The sequence below is a fragment of the Bos indicus x Bos taurus genome, chromosome 15, assembly GCF_003369695.1.
Source record: "Bos indicus x Bos taurus breed Angus x Brahman F1 hybrid chromosome 15, Bos_hybrid_MaternalHap_v2.0, whole genome shotgun sequence".
Classification (NCBI taxonomy): domain Eukaryota; kingdom Metazoa; phylum Chordata; class Mammalia; order Artiodactyla; family Bovidae; genus Bos; species Bos indicus x Bos taurus.
Window position 1 is genome coordinate 965,158 of NC_040090.1, and position 24,485 is coordinate 989,642.

Genomic DNA, 24,485 nt, shown 5'->3' on the forward strand with positions numbered 1-24,485 from the left:
TAGTATTCTCGGTCAAATCAGTTAAGTGTATTTGGGCTTTGTGCCGCCCAAAACATGGTCAAGAAAATAGAAATCTATTGAGTTATTTTAACTGAAGTATCAAAATACAGGGAATTCTTGACAGAAATGAGCTGAGGGATGTGCCTGGGGGCCAGTGTTTAAGACTCCACCGCCAATGCAGGGGACATGGGTTTGATCCCTGGTCAGAGAAGTGAGGTCCCACAGGCCACAAGGCAAGTAAGCCCACACACTACAACTCCTGAGCCCGCGTGCTCTGGAGTCCTCACACCGCAAGAGAAGCCCATGCAACACAACCAGAGAAAGCCCATGCCCGCATCAAAGACCCAGGGCAGCCAGAGAGAGAGAGGTGCAAGAGCTGAGAAGCCAGAGGACAGCGAGGCATCCTGGAAACGGGCACCAGCCGGCTGCAGGGACAAAGAAGGCAGGCATGGTCCCCGGGGCCCCTCTGGTGGAGCCAGGCCTTGGTGGCCGACCAGCAGAACGGGGACCACAGAGGCAGGGCTGATGGAGTGAAAGCTGAGGTCACGGAGGAGACATGTCTGGGAGGAAAACCATGGCCTCATTCCCACCACCTTTAATCTTCTGAGGTGCCTCCCCTGGGTCAGACACAGCAAAATCCAGTAAGGGACCTGGGGCAAGGGGTCCCTTGCAATACAGAGCAGAGCACGGGAAGGGCGATAAATGAAGCCAGGAGCAAACAGGCAAATGACCAAAAAGGGCTTCCTGCCTGCATATCGAGCCCAGAAACACAGAACCTTCCAGCCCAACTAGGCATCTGAAGGTGCTACTTCAGGCATGAGGTGAAGAGTGTTTAGCCTCCTAGATCTGACTTAACACCTAGATTTCCAAGTTACACCCACTTTGAGGATCTTCGTTTTAACAAAAGTCACAAGACTGCACGCCTCCTAGCTTCTCTAACCGGCCACAGCTCCACTGGCCTTGTTCCCTCGTCCACATGGATCCGCATCACTGCGCTAAGCACGTGGTGGCCCTCGGTAGAAGTTTGTTCAATGAATAAAGAAATGAATACATGTAACTCTGGAGACAAGCTTGCTCCATAAACCACTGCGAAACTGACACCCCCCTTTTTAAGCACATCCAAGAAAGAAAAGTTTATGACAGCATTCTCGGCAATAAGTTCATTCCTCTCGTTAGCAGAAGTTACACGTCAGAAAGGGTTCCATGAAAAAATAACTGTTAAGACAGGCAACTTAACCAGGTTTCTTCACTGTAGGGCTCCTCAGAACCTCTAACAAGTTCATGTCATTTCCAGTCTCCATGGGAGGAAAAGAGTATGATGTGTTTCTCAAACATAATTGAAGTCTTTGGGCATCTCACACCGCAACCCAACAGGCATCCCCACCTGGCCCCGCCCTCCCGTGTTAACAGAACTCATTCCCCACCTGGCCCCGCCCTCCCGTGTTAACAGAACTGATTTTCTTTGGGCAGAGGGGTTGCCAGGTCTAGAGGCTGGATTCTGTGGTAATCCGGTGGTAATCCGGACAATCCTGCCCCTTAGCCGTCTCTCACTTTTCTGATCTCCACTCTAAGCGAAGGGTGGCCGCGACCATGGGATCCGTCGCCAGCCAAAGGGCCACAAGGTAGGGCAGCGTGAAGGATCTGGGTAGTTTTCCTCCCTGAGAAGAGGATTTCCGAGCTGTTCTCACGGCCTGGTGTGTGTGTTCAGTCACTCGGTCGTGTTCGACTCTTTGCAACCCTATAGACTGTAGCCCACCAGGTTCCTCCATTCGTGGGGGTCCCCAGGCAACAATGCTGGAGTGGGTCGCCATGTCCTCCTCCAGGGTATCTTCCCGACCCAGCGATCAATCCCAGCCTCCTGTGAAGGGATGCTGGTGTAGGGTGATGCCACATGGAGCTGTGACTCTGGTGGTTTTGAAACATGGTGGTTAAGGATCTGCCTTCTAACGCTGAGGACATGGGTTTGATCCCTGGTCGGGGAACTAAGATCCCACATGCCACAAGGAAACTCAGCCTATTGTGCTACAACTACTGAGAAGTCTGCACATCGTGACGAAGAGCCCACGCGCTGCAGTGAAGGGCTCTGCGTGTGGCAGCGAAGACCCAGTGCAGCCAAATAAAGAGAATAATAAGTGGTGGACCACATGGTCATGGCACAAACCCTTCCATCTCCTCATTGAGAGGGCTATCTGTGTAGTCCTCTGTTGAGTCAGGCAGGCTTATGACTGCTTCAGCATCAGCGCACAGTACAAATGATGGGCGGTGTGACTTCCACAGCTGCCAGGCCTGCCTTGGAGCCCTGAGCCGCCCCCCAAACCAATGACCCTGAGTCCATCGTGCTGAGAAGCCCAAGCCACAGAAAGAGGTGAAATACAGGTCTCCTCTGAGACACCCTGGTGTCTCCTTCAGGCACCAGACGCCTGAGTTAAAAGCCTCTGAGATTCCAGACTCTGGCTAGTCAAGACCCCAGAAACTGTGCAGCAGAAATACGCCACCTCTGGGAGTTCCCGGTGGTCTAGTGGTTGAGGCTCAGTGCTTTCACTGCCGGGGCCCAGGTTCAATCCCTGGTCAGGGAACCGAGATCCATAAGCCACACAGCAGGGCCAAAAAGAAAAAAAACAAAAACCTCCGGTGGGCCCTTGTCTGAACCCTAAATCCCTAATCCACAGAATCCGTCAGTATTACAGCAAGGTTACTCTACCCCACTAACTGCTACAGTGATTTATTATATAAGCAGATACAATCAGGTAGGTCCTGTTTTCTCCAAAACTTTGTACTCTCTGCCAGCTGAACAAAAAGACGAAGGCAAATATGCAGACAACTGCCAATTAGACAAAAATCTGAGGTTTATCATTTGCTAGACCCTGGCTTAATCAGCCTGTGAGGCCTCAACACCCAGGGGTCAATTCTTTTCTGTAGTAACTGGGAGGCGAGAGAAATCATTTGAGTTTCACAGGGCAAAGTACATTTTGAACACCTCCTGGTCTTGTGACAGCATCTGTACCTTACAAGTGCCTCCCCGACCACCTGCGATTCACACCGTCAGGCCTTGCAAATGACCACGGGTGACCATTTGCTGGAAGCAGTCCAAAAGTCCAAAAGATAAAAGTCTTGTGTACTTTTTATCACAAGAGCACACTCACAAGCAAGCTACTCTGCTCCATCCTGCCGAAGGCACTGGGTGTGTTCCTCAGACACGCGAAGAGGGAAACCTTTTCATTTCCCCAAACCCCCATTATCTGGAATGCACTTTAATCCACCTTCGAGGATATTTCCAGACCACGTTCTCTAAAGTAGACTTTGTGATATATATATATGCATGCATGCTAAGTCGCTTCAGTCATGTCCAACTCTGTGCGACCCTATGGACAGCAGCCCACCAGGCTCCTCTGTCCACAGGATTCTCTAGGCAAGAATACTGGAGTGGGTGGCCATTTCCTTCCTACATATATAATGTGTGTATATATATACACATTAACAAATATACTGGGGAACAGAATGGTGAGAAAACTTAAATTTACTGAAGATAAACTTACCGTAGGTCACACACTGTGCAGGAATATCCATTACTTTCTCATTTTATAACAACCAGCAGGAAATACTGCTGGTTATTATGAATATGATAATCAAAAACCTTTGATTATTATACAGTCAAAATCAAAGTTATTATAAAAATCAAAATCACTGTGGACGGTGACTGCAGCCATGAAGATGCTTGCTCCTTAGAAGGAAAGCTATGACCAACCTAGACAGCATATTAAAAAGCAGAGACATTACTTTGCCAACATAGATCAGTTTAGTCGAAGCTATGGTTTTTCTAGCAGTCATGTACAGATGTGAGAGCTGGACTACAAAGAAAGCTGGGCGCTGAAGAATTGATGCATTTGCATTGTGGTGTTGGAGAAGACTCTTCAGAGTCCCTTGGACTGCAAGGAGATCCAACTGGTCCATCCTAATGGAAATCAGTCCTGAATATTCATTGGAAGGACTGATGCTGAAGCTGAAGCTCCAAAACTTTGGCCACCTAATGGGAAGAGCTGACTCATTGGAAAAGACCTGATGCTGGGAAAGATTGAAGGTGGGAGGAGAAGGGGACAATAGAGGATGAGATGGTTGGATGGCATCACCAACTCAGCGGACATGAGTCTGAGCAAACTCAGAGAGCAGTGGAGGACAGCAGAGCTGGCGTACTGCGGTCCTTGGGGTCACAGAGTCAGATACCACTTAGTGACCCAAGAGCAACACTGCTAGGCCTGTTCCAGAGGAAAGCGGGGTTGAGAGCAGTCACACAACTTTTCCAAAGCTATACCACTGTCATGAGCACAGCTGAGATGCAGACCAAGACCTGTGCACCGGCTCCCTCCTGTCTCTGCCCAGAGACAGAGCCTCCAACACGGAGCCTCTCTGCGCCCTATTAGATGTGAAGGGATGGAATTAACCTTTACCGAGCTCCCTTGTGAGCACTTCCTGAGTCTTGGCTCCTTTCACCCCCAACTTATCAGGAGATGAATATTTTTCTCCCCACTTCACAGCTAAACCCACAGAGACTTAGAGAGGTTAAGACACGTGCCGATAGCAGAGCATCTAAACAGACGTTTCTCCAAAGAAGACAGACAGATGGCCAACGAGGCAGATGCAGAGATCTGCACCATCGCTAGTGACCAGAGACGTGAAATCAAAACCACAACGAAATATCATCTCATAGCAGCCAGAACGGCTGTCACCAAAAGCCCACAAATAAATGCTGGTAAGGATGTGGAGGGAAGGGAAGCCTCCTACACTGCTGGTGGGAATACAAATTGGTAAAGCCACTATGGAGGACAGTATGGAAGTTCCTTAAAAAACTAAAAATAGAGCTAACGTATGACCCTGCAATCCCACTGCTGGACATACATGTGGAGAAGACGATTCGAAAGGATACATGTGCCCCAATGTCCACAGCAGCACTGTTTACAGCAGGCAAGACGCAGAAGCAACCTAGACGTCCATCACCAGAGGAATGGATAAAAAAGATGTGGTACGTGTACATGACGGAATATTACTCAGCCATGAAAAAGAATGAAAGACTCTGCAGCCACATGGATGGACCTGAAGAGTGTCACACTGAGTGAAGAAAGTCATACAGAGGAGGAGAAATATCCTATGACATCCCTTATATGTGGAATCTAAAAGGAAATGATACAAATGAATTGACTCACAAAACAGAAAGAGATTCACAGACTTTGGACCCAGCTTATGGTTGTCGGGAGAATGGGGGGAAGGGGTAGTTAGGGAGTTTGGGATGGCCGTGTATACCCTGGTGTACAGATTTAAAACGATAACCAACAAGGACCTACTGCGCAGCACATAAAACTCCGCTCAATGTTACGTGGAGGCCTGGATCGGAGGGCAGTTTGGGGGAGAATGGTTACATGTATATGCGTGGTTGAGTCCCTTCGTTATTCCCCCAAAACCATCACAACATTGTTAATCAGCTATGAAAGTGAAGTGAAAGTTAGTCGTGCCCTACTCTTTGTGACCCCATGGACTGCAGCCTCTGTCCACAGAATTTGCAGGCCAGAATACTGGAGTGGGTACCCATTCCTTTCTCCAGGGAATCTTCCCAACCCAGGGATCGAACCCAAGTCTCCCACACTGCAAGCAGATTCTTCACCCTCTGAGCCACGAGGGAAGCCCATTAATTAGCTATACCCCAATACAAAACAAAATGTTGAAAAAAAGACACATGCCCAAGATCACACAGTGGCAGATAAGGAATTAAGTCCAAAAGAATCATGCTCATCCCAGCCAAGCACGCTGTCCTCTTCTCTACCTTAAATATGATGGGGCCTTTTTTTTTTAATGATAGAAAAGCATTTAACAAAAAGAAAGCAAGAAGAAAAGCGGCAGCCGCAGAGACCTTGTTAAGTCTCCAAAAATAACTACCCTCCATCTGGCACTTTCCGGCTCAGATAATGCTTTCCAGATGTACGATCCTCACGTGATCTCAAGGGATCCTCGGGCCAGGCTTGAAAGGTAAGTTCTGCTGTTCCTGATTTCCAGAGCAGGGATTAAAGCCCAGCTGGGTTCAGGAACTGGCCCAAGGTTAACTGCTATTTAAAGGCTTGAGGGTAGACTCAGACCTGGTCGTGGAAACCAAGGCCCACCCATCTGCCCACCTCCCAAGGAACACTGCCTCTCAGGTCCCCTCTTACTGGGTTAAGAGAAAAGGGAGGACACCGTTACTGTAGAAAGTCCTGATCTTAGGAAAGAAGTCAATGTAATTGGTTCTCTGAGGCAAGACCAGGGCGATGAGCTGCAGTGACGTCACCCAGCTCCTCACGCCCACGCCCAGCGCTGAACTGGAAGAGCTCTTCCTTCCAGTGTCCACACCTAGAACAACACTGGACTCGTAAATAACTCAAGCATCGTCTGATCTCATTACGACTCCTGCAGCAAAGGGACGGGCCCACCCACGGGAAGGGTGGGGCGCAGTCCGGGCCAACTTCCCAGTCAGCCGTGCACACACTCACGCTCACCCTGAACCCGCTCTGACCCTCACAGATGGGTGGCCGGGCCATCGCGCCCCGCTCCACTGAGAGAGGAGCCAGAGGGTGCTTCCCCACACCCACAGCCTGGAGGCCGAGAGGAACCCACACCTGTGTGCAGAGAGAGCAGGACACCTCTTTAGATACAGCAATTAAAAGCCTAAATAAAGAAGCCACGGGATGGCAGCGGTGCAGCTGCAGCTGGAGCTGGAGCGCTTTGGTTTGGTCTGGGTGCAACACGTATAAACACGTGCTTATACGGCAGGCGCTACATGAACGTTTCAGAAACAGGAGCCGCTTAATCCTCCTAATAGTCCTTTGGGGAATTATATTATCGGTCCCAATGTACAGATAAAGGAAACAAGACTGTGAAGGAATGTTCATAAGAATGGCAGCTGTCAGAAGCAGGGCTGAGATTTTTTTTTATATGGGTCATTCATTTTTAAAGCCTTTATTGAATTTGTTCCAATATTGCTTCTGTTTCATGTTTTGGGTTTTTAGTCATGGGGCATGTGGGATCTTAGGTCCCCCCGACTGGGGAGTGAACCCATCTCCACTGCGCCGGAAGGTAAAGTCTTAAGCACCACCGCCAGGGAAGGCCCCTGGGCTGAGAGGCGAACCCGAGCTCCCCTGGCTCCAGCGCCTGCGTTTCTGTCCGTGACACACGCGCCCCTTCCCCAAGCTCTCCATCACTCGCGCCTCCCACAGCACCGTCCAGCAGGACCCTCTACCTCAAAGGCCATGCGAATCTGTACACACGGGCCACCCATTTCTGCCTCTGCTGAATTTCAAAAGACATTAACTGGTGGTTTCTTGGTTTGTGAGTTGTTACCAGAATTAAGTCAAAGGGATTGAATTTTTGGTAACAACAATTCAGATCTATCCCAATTACAGGCCTAAAAATGCCATGAAACGCTTTTTTTTCCCTTACGTTCATGGCTGGGTCCCCTGGCGTGGTTCCCTATTTAAATTCTCTTGTAGGCAAGAAAGGACACCATGAAAATGTCATCACGAGCGTGGCTTTAACAGCGTCTCTTTGATGTGCATGGTTTACCTCCTGCTGGGTTTCTCAGTGAGAGTAGAAGCCCACGTCCTCCCCAGTAACGGGGACTCTCCTCGCAGCCTCTCGGCCTGGCTCCCCCCCAGCAGAAGACTGGCTTTCCTCTGCTGCCCCCGAAAGACCTACGGGCTTTACCGTTGCCTAAGGAAGCTACGGTTCCTTACGTCCATTCAGAAGAAACACACGGAAGGCACCCACCTCGGAGAAGAACTCGTCCATGAAAGCTGTGTTGTCAACAGCGATCTCGACCTCGTCGGTGTCGTCATCCTGCGTCAGCTGCTTCTGTGAGGGACGAAAAGAACGAGGTGAGACCAAAAGCCCAGGAAACCCGAGAGCGCTGAGCACGCACCAAGCAGCGGGAGCCGCACTGGTGCGCGTCTCACATGCGACCTGCAGGTCTCGGAACGGCTCGCGATGCAGCAACCCGAGAGCGCTGAGCACGCACCAAGCACCGGGAGCCGCAGCAACCTCTCATACACTCTGAGTTCAAGTCCTAGCTCCCCAAAGAATGTATACATGGCTCAATCACACCAGAAATTAATGCAACATTGTAAATCAACTACAGGGAGCTCAGCTGGTGAACAATCCACCTGCAGTGCAGGAGACCCTGGTTCGATTCCGGGGTCGGGAAGATCCGCTGGAGAAGGGAAAGGCTACCCACTCCAATGTTGCGGCCTGGAGAATCCCATGGACTGTATCACAGAAAGTCAGACATGACTGAGCGACTTTCAGTTAAACACAGAGAGAGGAAAAAAAGAAAAACACCAATCAATCGACCGACCCCAGCTCTCCTCATCCATAAAGTGCTAATCATAACACCACTTGAATCACAGGTTTGTTTACAAAATGAGTGACATGATGGCTAGGAAACACTTGCACAGGGCCCGGCAGGCTGCAAGTGCGCAGTGAGCATCGTGTTCGGGGGTGGTGATGATGGTATTGGTGCTGTTATTGTAACTTATTCCAGTTGGAGACCCGAGAACAGAGAGGCCAAGACCACACAGCTAGTGCTGGAGACGAGATTCCAGCCCGTCCTTCGGGTCTGGATCCCGTGTTTCTAACAATGTTCAGGCGTATGACCTACCCCACCAGGGATATATGTATTAGTCCCGATTCCTCCAAAGCACCAGCTTCAAATCCTCACGGTGGGAGCAAACCTTTTCCCGTTTTCAGCAACCACCCGATGTAAAGGGAAGGGCACCGCTGCGAGAGCTCCGGGTCAGAGCTCGTGTTCACAGCAAACAGGAAGCCCTCCCGCAGGCTCCAGCACCCCCGGCGACGCCGGCTTTCTGAATCTCATTCAACCACCCCTGCAGGACCACGAAGCGGCAGCGAGAGGAAGTGCCCCCATGCCCACCCACCAAAGGGCCCGAGCTGCTTCTGCGTTCTTCCCAGACGTCCCCCGACTGCTGCAGTCCACACAGCACCCCATCCCTAGGCACGGGGGAGAAGGGGTTGCAGGGGGTGGAGGCGGCGAGGGGGATGAACCTCGATACCGGCTCTCCACACACTTCAGGGGCCCGTGGCCTCCTAAGCCAAGACATGCCACTCAACACAGGACTCCAGGAGCAAGCAAGGCCACCAGGGCCCCCGTTCCCTCCCCAGCTACCATCCCGGGAATGGTCTAGTCCTGATGGAGTTCCTGGAACTGCCCCTGAAATGTGGGGCTCTCCAGTCCTCTGGGGAGCCACCTTTGACTACCGCCCCCATCATCTCAGGCTTCCCCGAGAGCTCGGTGGGTAAAGAATCCGCCTGCAATGAAAGAGACCTGGGTTCGATCCCTGGGTGGGGAAGATCCCCTGGAGGAGGAAACAGCAACCCAGTCCAGTATTCCTGGTTGAAAAACCCTGTGGACAGAGGAGCCTGGTGGGCTGCAGTCCCTGGGGTCGCAGAGAGGCAGACACAGGTGAGGACTGAGCGCCCCCCACCTCGTTCTCTGGCGTGGCTGCAGCCCTCAGCAACCCGAGGGTCACAGCCTCGTGCAAGGACTTGGACGTCGAGGACGCCACTCCAGCCCCGCGAGCACCTTCCTAACATTTCCCAGGATTAAAAGTCCCAAAGCCTAGTGGCCCTGTGCCCAGGAAGGATGTTTCCTACCTAGAAATCCCAGGCCCTTTCCTGAAACCAAATTCATTCCTTAAGAACTCAGTTAAGTACTGTTAGGTACTTAGATATTGTTTGATCAGGTACTGTCACCTCCTCAGTTTTCTTTAAGATTTTGTGTTCAAGAAAAGGAAAATAAAAGAGGGGGAAAAGCCCACAAAATGGTCTACGGGGAAAAAAAAGTCCCGAAGCCTAAGAGAGCACACGGGCCCCCTAAGATCTGGCTCCCACTCACAACTCTTTTTTTTGTTTGTTTAATTGAAGGACAATTGTTTTACAGAATTTTCTTGTTTTCTGTGAACCCTCTGCATCAGCCAGCCACAGGCGCACATGTCTATCTTCTCTATGATGCGTCTGGGCCAGGCGCTTGGAACCCCTAACATGTTTCTGGACACACCATGCTTTCACCTTGCAGAACTGTCATCCAAGAACTTCTTCCTGAAATGCATTTGTCCAGCTGGCAAAATTTCATTGAGGCTTTAAAATTCAACCTCGAACAAACTTCTCTGTCTGCCTGATCTGACCCCAACCCCCTGCAACATTTAAAACCTCCCTGAGCTCCCAATGCATTCTGTGCAAACCCTCTTCAGTCCCACCCCGCCCATATTAATCACCCCTTCACCTACCGATCCTTCCCCACTGACCTGAACTCCCGGAGGGTCAGGGCTGCCTTGGGCTTCACCTGGAGACTTGGAGTATGTGCCTGCCCAGAACACCTTCCTTCAGGAAGGTACCTAACCTCCTCCACCTTCCCCATATGATGGGAAAGTTATCGGTGCCCACCTAGGCTCCCTGAGGATTCTGAATCATGAAATGAACAGAACCAAATCGCCCTCTAGCAACACGCAACAGAGACACTACCCTCATCTCCACCTTCCCAAACCCACTCCTCGGCTCAGAGCAAGCTCTACAGATCTTCCGCGGTCTTCTTCCAACAGTATTCTTGTAATACTGCTTTTCACTTGTTTAGCCAGAAGCTTCTGTCACTCGCAATTAACATCTCTTGGACTTCTGGTGTCCAGTGGTTAAGACTCTGTGCTCCCAACACAGCGGGCACGAGTTCAGTCCCTGGTCAGAGAAGATCTTGCAGACCACATGGCAAGGCCAAAGAGAAAAAAAAGTATGAAATGAAATGAAATTACCTGCGGTGGTAGTGGCTTAATGCTAAGTCGTGTCCAACTCTTGCAACCCCATGGACTGGGGCCCACCAGGCTCCTCTGTCCATGGGGTTCTCCAGGCAAGTATACTGGAGCCCGTTGCCATTGCCTCCTCCAGGAGATCTGCCCAACCCAGGGATCAACCCCTTGGCTCCTGCGTTGCAGGCAGATTCTTGACCGCTGAGCCACCAGGGAAGCCCTGAAATTACTTGCGCTTGTCATTAATTAACCTATTCCGAATGTATACTGAGCGCACACCATATGCTGTAGATGTAATGAAAACTGAAATCAACTTAGTTTAATAACTAACTCCCACTGAGGCCAGTGGCCTGGATCCACCCAGCAGTTTCTAAAGCTTGAGATAAAATGCTGCTTTTACCAACTATCATCAATACCCGGGCGTCTCAGCGGACTCCAGAGGGCTCTGTCTCCCAAGAAGGATCGCCAAGACCCTCGCTAGAAAAACAGGAACCCGACCTTCCCGCAGGAACGTGACTCAGCACACCCCTGTTGAGAGTCTGATAGAGACCCCCACTGGGGGGAAACAGCTCAGGTCTGTGAATACACACGTAACTCACACACAAGACACACGGGTGTGCCCACTCAGTTTCATTCAAACAGGCAAATGTGCTAAGGAAGTGAGGTGAGGCTGTATCATGGGATGGACTCAGAGAAGTTTCTGGAAGCTGGGAACGACATCGTCCCGGAGCACTGGAGGCAGCCTGAGCCCTCTGTCATGATACGCACGAGAGCCATGCCCTTCGGACAGGGACTCCCCACCTGCCGGCTTTGAGCAGGCACCTCCAATGAGAGGATGCCCGAATTTGGGGAAAAAAGCAGCCTTGGGTCACCCAGAGCTGGGGTTCAAGGCCTGTCGTTATCACTGACCTGCTGTGAGGCCTGCAACAAGTTCTCTGACTGCTCTGAGTTTTTCTACTGCTAAGTGGTCACAACACCACAGACCCTGTGACTCTTAACAGGCTCACCTGTGGGAAGCTTCACACAGCAACAGCAGTGCCTAATAAGTGTCTGCTTCCCCACCACGTAATTGTAAGGGTGTGCAGCCTAAACATACGGAGGCGCTCACGTAAAGGCTCAGTCAAGATCAGCTCTGCAGCAGCAGGACCACCTGGGCTTTGTAAGTGACTCCATCTCGTGTTCGTCGTGCACACGTGCTCAGTCGTGTCTGACTCTGCGACCCCATGGACTGTAGCCCTCCAGGCTCCTGTGTCCACAGGATTTCCCAGGCAAGAAGACTGGAGGGGGTTGCAGTGCTCTCCTCCAAGCGACCTCCCGACCCAGGGGTCCACCTGCCTCTCCTGCACTGGCCGGCTTGGCATCTTAGCCACTAAGCCACCTGGGAAACCACCACCCCCCATGCTGGTCACTGAGGCTCAATGACTGTTCACTCACGTGGCTCAGCATCTCTGAGCCTCAATTTCCTTACCTACAAAACAGGAGCGACAGTGTCCACCAGGGCTTTTGTGAGGATTGAATAAGATAATCGCTTTGCGTTCCTTACACGATGAACAGCACGTGGTTGCTGCTGTTGATCGTCGCTCAGTCGTGTCTGGCTCTTTGCGACCCCATGGACTGCAGCACGCCAGGCCTCCCGTCCCTCACCATCTCCCGAAGTTTGCCCAAGTTCATGTCCCTTGCATCGGTGATGCCGTCCAGCCATCTCAACCTGATGCCCTCTTCTCCTTCTGCCCTCAATCTTTCCCAGCATCAGGTTCTTTTCCGATGAGTCAGCTGTGCGCATCAGATGAGCAAAATACTGGCACAGGTAACATCTCAATAAAACAACAAGATCTAGAAAGTCATCTCCACTGCTTTTATCTGGATCTAAGTACTCTTAAACAGGAAAGAACCAAAAAAAAAAAAAAAGATACAGAACGTTAGAGCTGAAAGTAACCCTACAGATTCTATCATCAGATTCTCTCACTTAAGAGATGGGCAAACCAAAGCCCAAGACCAAATCATGAGTTATCGGAAGAGCCAGGAATAGAACCCAGGTTCCTTGACTCCCATCTTCCCAGGATGGGAAGTTTCTCCTACAGTTTTTCCCACTGCAGCGAGCTGCCCCCACGATCAACAACAATAGCAACAAACTTCAGTCCAGATGAGACAATTCCCGGAAGCGGCCGAAGCCCAGGTCATCTGAACCACGTGAGACTGGGTCAGGGCTTCCCTGAGAACAGACCCGCCGGACCCTGGGCGGGGGTCCTTCCCTTCGGACACACCCATGCTCTCACGGGGGCCAAGGGGCCTCGGGAGCCCCAGGGCTAGCAAAGCATGTGATGCGCCGGGACTGCCCACCGCCTAGAGGGCACTGGGGCATCTTTATCGAGGCGTGTGGCAACAGGAACGTTGCAGCAGCGGCTGCAGCGGCCGCAGCTGACACCGCCTGCCAGCACCACGCGCCCGCCACCTGCTTCCTCTCCCCTGACTCCTGCTCCTCGCCTGCCAGGAGACACGGCCGTGACTCAGCCGCACTGAGCTCACCTCTGTCCCCCACCCCTGCGGCCCCCGCCCGGGCCCCGGGCCCTGAGGACGGCGGGCCCGTGCCACCCTCTCTGCAAACAGTGGGAGGAGGGCGCAGACCCAGGACTCGGCGCCACCCGCAATCCCGCCACCCAGCCTGACCGTGCCCCAGCCCCTTCTCTGTCGGCCTCAGCCTGTGGGCCCCTTCGTGGGCTCCTCTCATAGAACATTTCCCACCCGCAGAGCCTCTGTCATTTCAGTCATTCATGTCCGACTCTCTGCCACCCTGTGGACTGGAAGGTAGCCTGCCAGGCTCCTCGTCCATGGGATTCTCATGTCCGACTCTCTGCCACCCTGTGGACTGGACCGTAGCCCACCGGGCTCCTCGTCCATGGGGTTCTCAGGCAAGGGTACTGGAGAGGGTCGCCACGGCCTGCTTCGGGGCTCTTCCCGACCCAGGGATCGAACCCGCGTCCCCTGCTCGGCGGGTCTGCCGCCTGAGGAGCCCCTGGGAGGTGCTAGGGGGCCACCACCCTCCGGCTGAAAGCGGGCTGGACAGGGGCTGCGGGGGCCTCAGGCCGGCGCGCTGGTCCCCACTAAGCCTCGGTCTTCTGACCCAGTACGGGGCTAGCTTTCCAATGCGACTCTGCGCACCCCCAGGAGACCTCAGGGACACCGCAGAAACCCTCCAGGGAATTTGGGTGGGGCAGTCAAGCCTGCATCCCCTCTTCCACCTGCAGAGCTCCACCTTCATCTGCTTTTCACACTGAGGTTGAATACACGACTTCACTTTCAGAATCAGGCCTCTTGCCAAGAGAGAAAAAGGAAGGGGAGAGGGAGAGAACAAGAGAAAGAAAGAGAGGCACGCTTAGCCAGCAGGAACTGCACCAGAGCACATGAACGGAGCTTTCTAAAGAAAAGGGAAGAAGACGGAGTCCCTCCCTCCTTTCCAAGGTAAAGCATGGCTCAGTGTTCATCCAAATCATCAGCAACTCCTGAAGGACCTTTACAAATCAGAGCGTCAAGGTGGAAGGGACAAAGAAAAGGACGGGAGAAGGCCACCCCAAATGCAGAGGTCTCTGTTTACAGGCTCTCTGATGACCCTCCTGCAGTGGGTGTCAGACCGAGGGAGACTCAGGAGTGCTCTGGAAAGTTTCGGGGTGAAGGAGATGATAACAGAACCGGGGGACCAGCAGTCCGGCCTGGGGAGGCGCGTCTGGTCCCGATGTCCCCGCTGGGGAAGGACCGTGGTTGGCGGGTCGGGCCCTCCAGTTGCTTCCTCCTCTCCACATGGAAAGAGCTCTGTGCTTGGGAGACTCCTGTTTACAGACCCAGATCTTCACCCATTAAATCCGGTTCAAAGAGACAAGGACGTGTGATTCTCCTCGTCCTTACTGCCTACCTCCCCCACCCCCCGAGCCTCCTTTCCAGGATGAGGGGTTGTGGATTCCCAAGGACAAACACCAGCACATCCAAGGACTCCAAACACACACATACACCCCTGCCTGAGCCCAGCGTCTGGTTTTTCCAGTCTCTCTCCTCCAATGAAGAGAGTCAGAAAGTCTGAGTGTCAGCTCTCAGCAGGCACTCAGGGCTCTCTGTTCCCCACCTCAGGGTCTGCGAGACCTCCGTCAACGCCCCTTCGCCCTCCTAAACCGAAACCCTCCCGGACGAGATGTTCCCCTTTCTGCCTCTTCCTGACACCCCCCCTCCGCTGAACCAAGAGGAAACCACGGGAGAGTGGCTTCCTGGGTGAACCTCATGCGCTCGCCTTCAAGATGTGGTTCTGGCTGAACAGTCTGAGCCAAGAACTGGCCCCGTTTGAAGATGAAGACGCTGAGGAATAAACTCATTACCAGATTAGCCCAAGGCCACCGAGTCCCTGGACAACTGGACAAGAGCCAAAGTCCCAGCTGACCGAGCCCCAGGCGTTCCACCATCACGACGATAATAAGGGTATTTTGTTGCAGGCACTTTGTGGTTCCAAACGTAATATTTGCTTCTCACGGCAACCCCAGGAGGGACACGCATGACACCCCACTGGCAGCTGAGACGACTACTTCACTTGGTTAAATGGCTCATCCCGGGTGACCCCACTAACAGGAGCAGCATCAGGGCCCGAAGGCAGGGCTGTGGAAGCCGGGGCTCCCCGCTCTTACCCTCCACACTCTGCCTGAAGACGCCCTCCCCAGGCCAGCTCAGAACCACATCCGCACATTTTTCAGGGACGCTGCAATGTCAGGGAAACTGAACTGGACTCATCTACGTGCAGGAATGAAAAAGACACCAGTGTAGAGACTTCCCTGGTAGTCCACTGGCTAAGAGTTTCAGCTCCCAATGCGGGGGGCTCGGGTTCGATTCCCGGTCAGGGAGCCAGTCTCCACGAGCTGCAACTGAGAATTCGCAGGCCACGTTAAAAGATCCCACCTGCCGCAACCAAGGCCTGGGGCAGCCAAACAAGTAGTATTTTTTAAAGAAAATACCAGTGTACATAAGCCCACAGACGTGTGGGTTTGTAGAGATACCCATGACTGCCTGCGCCGAAGACCCAGCTCTGCCACCTGAGCAGCTGTGTGACCTTAAGCGAGTGACTTGACCTCTCTGAGACTCAGCTCCCTGAGTGCAGCAGGAGTAATCTGCCCCTGGAGCTGCTGTGAGGATTAAATTAGTGAATGTGTGTGAAGAGTTTAGAGCGACGCGGGTACAGAGTTAACTCCCAAGACCATGCCATGCTATCAGGTTTCACTAAACTGAGTTTCTGCTAAAGACGCAACTCTAATGCCAATTCTCAGAAGGTGACAGCGGGTCCCTTAGACTGGACTGACATGTGGTTCACTTATTCATCTCTCTACATATGCATTTAAAGAAATAGAGCTCTCTGTAAATTTTGCTTCTGCTAATTCTCAAAAATGTTGACCTTTACTACTCATCGTTCATTTCTAAACAGTTTGTCATTTCCATTTTGGTTTCTTCTGAGCCCACGAGTTATTTAGAAAAGTAGGCAAACTTTCTAAATCAGCTCAGTTCAGTGCAGTTCAGTCGCTCAGTCGTGTCTGACTCTCTGCGGCCCCGTGGACTGCAGCACACCAGGCCTCCCTGTCCATCACCGACTCCTGGAGTTCACCCAAACTCACGTCCCTAGAGTTGGTGATGCCATCCTACCATCTCACCCTCTGTCGTCCCCTTCTCCTCCCGCCTTCAATCTTTCCCAGCATCAGGGTCTTTTCCAATGAGTCAGTTCTTTCTAAATACATTAAGAATTTAAACCTTCAAAGTGGGTAAACCTAAGGAGAGCTATTACTGCATAGTTAATTTCTAACTTTATTATTATCGTCATCAGGGAACAAGTCCCATATGACTTAATATTTTGTGGAATTTAGCATTTTATTTGTGTGTTAGCACATGGTCAGCATTTTTTAATCGTCTGTGAAGCTTGAAAAGATCCTGCACTCCATTTGCTGGACACAAGACCCATCGAAGCTTCACCCCACACGCCACGTCCACGCCTCTGCTTTTGCTGGGCAGGCCCTAAGCAAGATACAGAGCAGGAGTAGTGAAGAGAGATGGAAGCTCATCTAAAGAGAGGAAGGAGGAAAAAGCAAAAGCACCGGGCGGGTAGACGTCATCTACATTGACGAGAAATCTGTGACCAGGGAAGTTCATTCACCCAGAACCACACGGCCAATAGGGAACAAATGGACCCCTGCGCGGTCCAACCCCTGGGTCACAGTGGATTATTTCAGACACAGATCTGGGGTCTCAAAACCAAGGGCCTCGCCCACAACGTTCTGCTCATTCAACACAAGGTCCCATCCGGAGTCACAGATCCATCTGTCCACTCACTCAGCCAGTGGCACTGATTGAACATCTCTCATCTCCAATAGCACAGACCAGACTGGGCACCCTGCTCTCCCTGGAGCCTCGCGGTCTCAGATGGGAGGGACCCAGGCCATTCTGTCACCACATGGGGGGAGATGACAGCTCTCAGTCCAAGGGACCGACGCCCAGGCGAGGACGGGGCATTAGAGAACGGATGGCTAGGTGACTCCTGGGGAAACGGCAAAGGATGCCTGCAGGAAGGCATCTGGGTGGGAAGGCCACACCCTCTTCCTGCTGTCCCTCTCACCCCAGGAGCATTCAGGGAGACTCAAAGATGAACCCTCTGCTTCCTCTCCCCTATCCTAGGCTTCTCCACACTTCCCAGGCTTCCTCCCCTCCCCCAACCCCATCAACACCCTACACCCCTCAGCATCCAGCTGCCAAGGATACAGGAGAGAGGAAGGAACTTACACTGTCTGCCTCCCTCATCCTCAGCCTCCTCCCCAACTTGCTTTCAGCCTCTGTCCCCCAAGCACCCCCCTCCCTGGATGCTCCTAGAGGACGGCACACTAATGGTTGTGAAAGTGAAAGTCCCTCAGTTACAGCTGACTCTTTGAGACCCCATGGACCATACAGTCCATGGAATTCTCCAGGCCAGAATGCTGGAGTGCCTAACCTGTCTCTTCTCCAGGGGGTCTCCCTACCCAGGGGTCAAACCCAGGTCTCCCGCATTGCAGGCTGAGCCACCAGGGAAGCCCAGGAATGCTGGCAATTACTGAGCAGCCCACCTGCGAGGAGGACTCTAAGACTTGGGCCTGGAACTTCCCTGGCGGTCCAGTAGATAAGACTCCGCATTTCCAGCGCAGGGGCTTCAGGTCTGATCCCTGGTCAGGGAAGTAAGATCCCGCATGCCAATGTGTGGTCAAAAAATAACTAAAAATAAGACCAGAGCCTAAGACATGGGTTTTAAATTTACCAAGGTGTTTAATCTCTGCAAGAATCTTCTGGGGACCCTCCCCGCCTTACAGCTGAGAAAACCAAAGCATAAAGGCGCCAAGCAACCTCCCCAGACCCTGAAGACTGAGTGCCAGAGCCAGGAGGAGAGCGGGTCACTGGACGGATCCCTGAGGTCCATCACCCTGGAGAGACGTGTCTTAACAGCACCTGCCGCCGCCCAACCACAGCCCTGGTCCCCAAGAAATACACGTGCAAAGAGCTAACACACAGAGGCTGTACCAAAGAGGTCGTGATGAATGGAAAGCTGAGAAACTGTCACAGCTCAGAGGACGCTGCGGGAACTCAACTCAGTGTGTTACCCTGGGTGGGATCCTAGACCAGAGGGAGGACCACCCGTGGGAAAACGAGTGGAATCCACAAAAAGTCTGGAGTTCAGTGACGCACGATGTACCAAGGTCGGTTTCTCAGTTTAGACACGTGTCCCGTCGCACGTAAGACGTTAACAGTGGAGGAAACTTTAGACGGGACTCCCTCTACTATCTTTGTGACCCTCTGTCGGTCTAAAATTAGTGCACCACAAACACATATTTCTACAAAAAGCAATCCCGCTGCCGTCCTGCGGGTTCCCTGACCCAGGCAGCCAAACAAACCCAGACAGCATACGCTCCACTGATCTCTCTAGGTGGGGGGTGAGCCTCACTCAAGTTTCCACATGCAGACAGGGGAACGTTGCCATGGAAATGGCCCAGCCAGGAAACAGGCTGACCCAACAGCAGAGAGGGGAGGAAGTTGCAAAGTGGCCTGATATAAAACGCTGGAGATAAGGCCCCCTCGGGACTGCCGAACCGCCCAGCAAGTTCATCCGTTGTTGCAGCTCAGTTGCTCAGTTGTGTCCGACTCTTTGTGACCCCATGGACTGCAGCACGCCAGGCCTCCTGTCCACCACCGACTCCCGGAGTTTACTCAAACTCATGTCCATCGAGTCAGTGATGCCATCCAACCATCTCATCCTCTGTCGTCCCCTTCTCCTCCCGCCTTCAATCTTTCCCAGCATCAGGGTCTTTTCCAATAAGTCAGTTCTTCGCATCAGGTGGCCAAAGTATTAGAGTTTCAGCTTCAGCATCAGTCCTTCCAGTGAATATTCAGGGTTGATTTCCTTTAGGATGGACTGGTTGGATCTTCTTGCTGTCCAAGTGACTCTCAAGAGTCTCATCCAGCAGAACAGTTTGAAAGCATCAATTCTTCGATGCTCAGCCTTCCTTATGGTCTAACTCTCATATTCGTACATGACCACTGGAAAAACCATAGGTTTACAGCTTCCTGAGCTGTGGGAGTGTGGTCTGGACTCTCACACAGGACTTCACTGGCAGGCAGCTTCTAAAACCGTAACATTACATGGCTGCTTTTACATATCGATAAAAATAAAGAGTTTGTGGAGGCTCCAGGAAGGCCTGCTGAATGCTGTCAGCTCAGATCTGGAACCTTCCCTGCAGCGATGACACTGGAAGTGAGCCTTCAGGGATGCGTGAGATTTTCCAGGGGAGCAACGAGGTAGCAGGATTCTCACTGTGATACCCACACGTTCTCCTCTGTGGTCTTCCTACAAGGGGACAACCCTCCATGAGGAGTAGAGGTGGAAGTTTCAGGTACAGGTAGGAGCCTTGGAACTCACCCATCCTCATCCTTAAAGGTGGAACCATTGACCTCTGGCTCCATTAGCAAATCTACGGGTCCCAGAGTAAATGCTGCACTTCAAGCAGGTCAAGTTTCACTAACCCAGAGGGGATGGAGCCAGAAGGGTAAGTCGCAGTGAAGAATAACGTGTGTAAGGGCCAAGATGTTAGTGATCAGTCGACAGACAAGAGTTTACCATGCGGAAGGGTGAGGGTCCCGTCTGCCACCGTGACAAGGGGCACAGAGGGCAGCTGGGGAGGCGACCAGCGACGGTGACAGATGAGCAAGACGGGCTCACTCAGCTCCTGGTCTCCCCACTCGAACCTCAGGCCCATCTGAGCCTCAGTTCCCTCACCTGTAAGATGGGAATGCTATAACACCGCCTTGCCTTGCAGGGTGGAGAGGATTAGACACACACGCGCCCTTTCCAACAGGAAGCGGCAGCTCAGTCAGTGACCACTGTTATCACTGACACCAGCAAGTCACAGACCCGTGGAGCTGAGGGACAACAGGACTTAGGAGACTAAAGAGTCCAACTCGTAAAAGACAGATGGAAGGTGCTTTCAAGCCCACGCCACGGTAAGAAAAAAAAAAAGAAAAGAAAAAACCCACTGACAATAGAAGAGAAGTATTTCGCTCTGAAGCAACGTGCAGCCCACCAGGGCTGCTGGCAGGCCGGGGGGCAGCTCCCAGGCTGTGTTTCAGGAGCGTTACCTGTAAGGAGCAAGCCTGGGAAGACGGGCAGGAATTCTGCCAAACGGGGAAGGGACCCTGAAGGGAGGGAAGACAGCACGCTCAAGCATGTCCCCCGAAACCACCACAGGAGTAAAAATAGAACTAATCGCCTTCCCCCAGCCCTGCATTCTCTCTCTGACCTCTGGCTGCTGGGCCTGTAATCCCTCGCAATCCCTGTCACTCCCGTCTCAGCTGCACTGACGTCTGCTCACCCGGGGCAGCTCCCCCAGGGAGACAGGGGAGGGAGGAAGGAACCACGACGATTAGAAACCTTCAAAGGGGAAGCACGGCCCCCTGTTCTGGTGGTTGTACAACCAATGTGACTGTGCTCCTGGGGCACTCACATGGGGAACTTCAAAATGCGGAAGGAGGCCAGGGACGAGCCCTGCAGGACACAAGACGGAACAGAGAGTGAATAAGTCGGTCTGGCCTTCAGCGCCTCAGGTGTCGATTTCACTGCTGCTGCTGCTGCGTCTCGTCGGTCGTGTCCGACTCTGCGTGACCCCATAGACGGCAGCCAACCCGGCATCCCGTCCCTGGGACTCTCCAGGCAAGAACACTGGAGTGGGTTGCCATTTCCTTCTCCAGTGCATGAAAGTGAAAAGTGAAAGTGAAGTCGCTCAGTCGTGTCCGACTCTTAGCGACCCCATGGACTGCAGCCCACCAGGCTCCTCCATCCATGGGATTTTCTAGGCAAGAGTACTGCAGTGGGGTGCCATTGCCTTCTCTGTCGATTAGCGCATCCTTATTGGCTCTCTGTGGAGGAGCCAGTAAACCCCAAGATGTTTCCAGCTCTCTGGACACACATCCAAAGTCCATGACCTCCATTTGACACATTGCTGCCTCTCTGTGAGCATGATCAACTTTGATGTTGCTGTTGTTCAGTCGCTCAGTCGTGTCCAGCTCTTTGTGACCCCATGGACTGCAGCACACCAGGCCTCCCTGTCCATCACCCACTCCCGCAGTTTACCCAAACTCCTGCCCATCCAGTCGGTGATGCCATCCAACCATCTCATCCTCTGTCATCCCCTTCTCCTCCTGCCTTCAATCTTTCCCAGCATCAGGGTCTTTTCCAATGAGTCGGCTCCTCGCGGCAGGTGGACAGAGTACTGGAGTTTCAGCTTCAGCATCAGTCCTTCCAATGAATATTCAGGGTTGATTTCCTTTAGCATTGACAGGTTTGATCTCCTTGCAGTCCTAGGGACTCTCAAGAGTCTTCTCCAACACCACGGTTCAAAAGCATCAATTCTTTGGCCCTCAGCTTTCTTTACGGTCCAGCTCTCACATCCATACATGACTACTGGAAAAACCATAGCTTCGACTAGAAGAACCTTTGTCGGCAAAGTGATGTCTGCTTTTTAATATGCTGTCTAGTTTGGTCATAACTTTTCTCCCAAGGAGTGAGCGTCTTTAAAGTTCATGGCTGCAGTCACTGTCCGTGGTGATTTCGGAGCCCAAGAAAATACAGTCTGTCACTGTTTCCATTTGATGGGGGGTCTGCTTTTCAGGGACCACATCCCTTTGTTTTCCCTATACGACCACGTGTTCTTTCAGACCAGGGCTTTGTATAAGAACTCTGCCTAGAATTCCCGGGCGGTCCAGGGGTTAAGACCCAGGGCTTTCACTGCTGTGACCTGGGTTCAACCCCTGGTTGGGGAACTATTATTAATAAGATCCCACACACCTTGTAGAATGGCCAAAAATAAAAAAAACTCTGCATATCAGGATGCCCAGCAGCGGCAGGCAGAGGTTAAAAAGCACCAAGAACGGTGTCTCCCTGAAGCCCAAAGGGAGAATGGGTGGAGTTTCAGGATCTTTGCGCTTCTTCTAAGGAGCCTCTCCAGCCTCTGAACAGAGTAGATTTCAGTCTCAACAAGGACTCAAGCGGAAGCATCACTTCTGGGAACAGCCCCCGGGCCCTAAAGCCCCAGCACCAGGGACCGGTCCATGGGGTCTTCAAGGAGTTGTTTCCGTCTCAAGGACGGGATCATCGGTCTGTTCCTCGTGTGCCTCCCTCGCTGACTGTGATCCCCAAGGCCCAGCAACTCGTGTCCCTCTGCATCAATTCCCACCCCGCCCCGGCGCCTCTGGGAGGGTGGGGACATAGAAGATGCTGGCTGAACACTGGCTGAATGAAACCAGAGCCGGGCAAGAGGCTCCGGCTCCGGGACGGGAAGGGTCTGGACTCAGCAGATCCAAAGTTCAGCGCCTGAGACCTGGGCAGGAACCGCCTGGTGAGGCAGGCTGGGCGTGGGCACCACAGCTCCCTGCCAGCCTGACGTCACCAAAGGCAGGCTTCTGGGCCGGCCCCGCCAGGGGAAGGGCAAGAGACGGATGAGTCTCAGCCGGTGACCGGTGACCGCAGCAGCAGGAAGGGGCGCCCTTCAGGGAAGGTGCTGCTCCCAGCCCGTCTGTTTGGGGAACTTGAGTTGACTGCAGTGGGTGATTATCAGGGATTATCTCATTTCACCCTCGGTGACCCTGAGGGGAGGGTGCAGTGATCCACTTTCTGGTGGCCTCTGAGTGCTTGGGACAGGCTCCCAGTGAAGCCCTTCTAGAAACACACACCCTCAGGGTTGATGGAGACTTTGAACCTCCTCATGGGCTGCCCCCCTTTTCAAGAAGGCTCAAATTCCTACAACAGTCAACATGCCACCAAGCCTCCCTCCCAGGTCCCACCAGCCTGGCCCCGCCTTGGGCAGCTCTGAGTATCACAAATGCCTTCCACAGGGCTTCCCTGAGTGGCTCCGGGGTAAAGAATCCACCTGCCAATGCAGGAGACACAGGTTCGATCCCTGACCCAGGAAGATCCCACAGGCCTCAGAGCAATGAAGCCCGTGCACCGCATTACTGAGCCTGTGCTCTAGAAGCCGGGAAGTCGCGATACTGAACCCACACGCTTCAGATACTGGAGCCCACGGTCTGCAAGAGAGAAGCCCGCGTACCACAGCGGGAGAGGGGCCCCCGCTCACGGCAGCTCCCAGAGAGCTTGGGCAGCGACAAAGGCCCAGCAGAGTCAGTAAGGAAGCAACTAAATTAAAAAAAAAAAGCTTTCTAGAGTCATCACGTCTGCCCAGCAGCCTCCTGGCTTCACTGTTCTCCTCCTATCTACATGGAGCAGCACTAACGCCCCGCACAGGGCGGCTCTTCAGCTGTCTGGGGGCAGGTCACGCTCCGCTGGCCCCAGGGTTTAGAAAGATCCCCGCCGACAGAGATGGCACTGCCGCTCAGGGTTAAACCGGCTTTGAGCAGGTTAGCAAACCCTGACAAAAGGAATCAGAGAGCGAAGATGGTAACAGTGTTGCCGTGAAGGGGCGCGCGCGCGCTCTCTCCGGGAGTAAGGAGGGGCTGGCTAGGGGAGGTGAGCTAGAAGCCAAAACCCACCTAAACCTTAACTCTAGTCTTCAAGGAAAACGTTAACGTTGCTGGAAGGGACTCGGAGATGCACCGAACTCCCTGTGGTACATACTGGCGTGAGAGGAGCAGTGAGGCGCAGTGACACCGAGGAGCAGGCGCTCGGCGGCGAAGCCACAGTCGGAATCTCCTGAATCCGAGCCTGTCCTCTTTGCACGGCGCCGTCATCCATCTCCCTGCTCCACGAGGCCGCACCCCCAGCCTCACAGCTCCGTCTACAGTCTCACTCCCGCCACGCTCCCGGGAGGAAAAGGGAAGGACGCAGCATTGGCGCCATTTTACAGATGATAACACTGAGGCTCGGAGAGGAAAAGGGACTTGCTTGGGTTCCTCCCAGCAAGCTGAATTTATACTTGGGACTCAGAGCTCAACTGAGGCTCTCTACTGTCTGTTGAAAGGGCGTCTTGCCCTGGAAATGGACTTCCTCACTTAAGGAAGGGCACTGCCCCATGACTGAGGATTGTGCTGGGCCGGCAGGTCTTCAACACCACGCTCTGCTTTGCTCTCTGCCTCCGGGGCAAAGGCTCAGGGAGAGGCCAGGAGCCTGGCTCCTCC

General features: G+C 52.9%; 1 protein-coding gene across 6 annotated transcripts in view; it reads right to left on the reverse strand.

Moving 5' to 3' along the window:
• STX3 (syntaxin 3) overlaps nucleotides 1-24,485 on the reverse strand; it is a 50,146-nt gene that overhangs the window by 24,060 nt on the left and 1,601 nt on the right. For 5 of the 6 annotated variants that reach the window (XR_003514616.1, XM_027562213.1, XM_027562211.1 and 2 more), the window contains exon 2: nucleotides 7,786-7,869. Coding sequence is in view for 5 of the 6 variants with exons in the window: in XM_027562213.1 (XP_027418014.1) it covers nucleotides 7,786-7,869 (84 nt within the window). In the remaining variant the exon portion in view is untranslated. Of the gene's footprint in view, nucleotides 1-7,785; nucleotides 7,870-12,294; nucleotides 12,398-24,485 lie in introns of those variants that run through there. The other variant, XM_027562215.1, reaches the window with a different exon arrangement.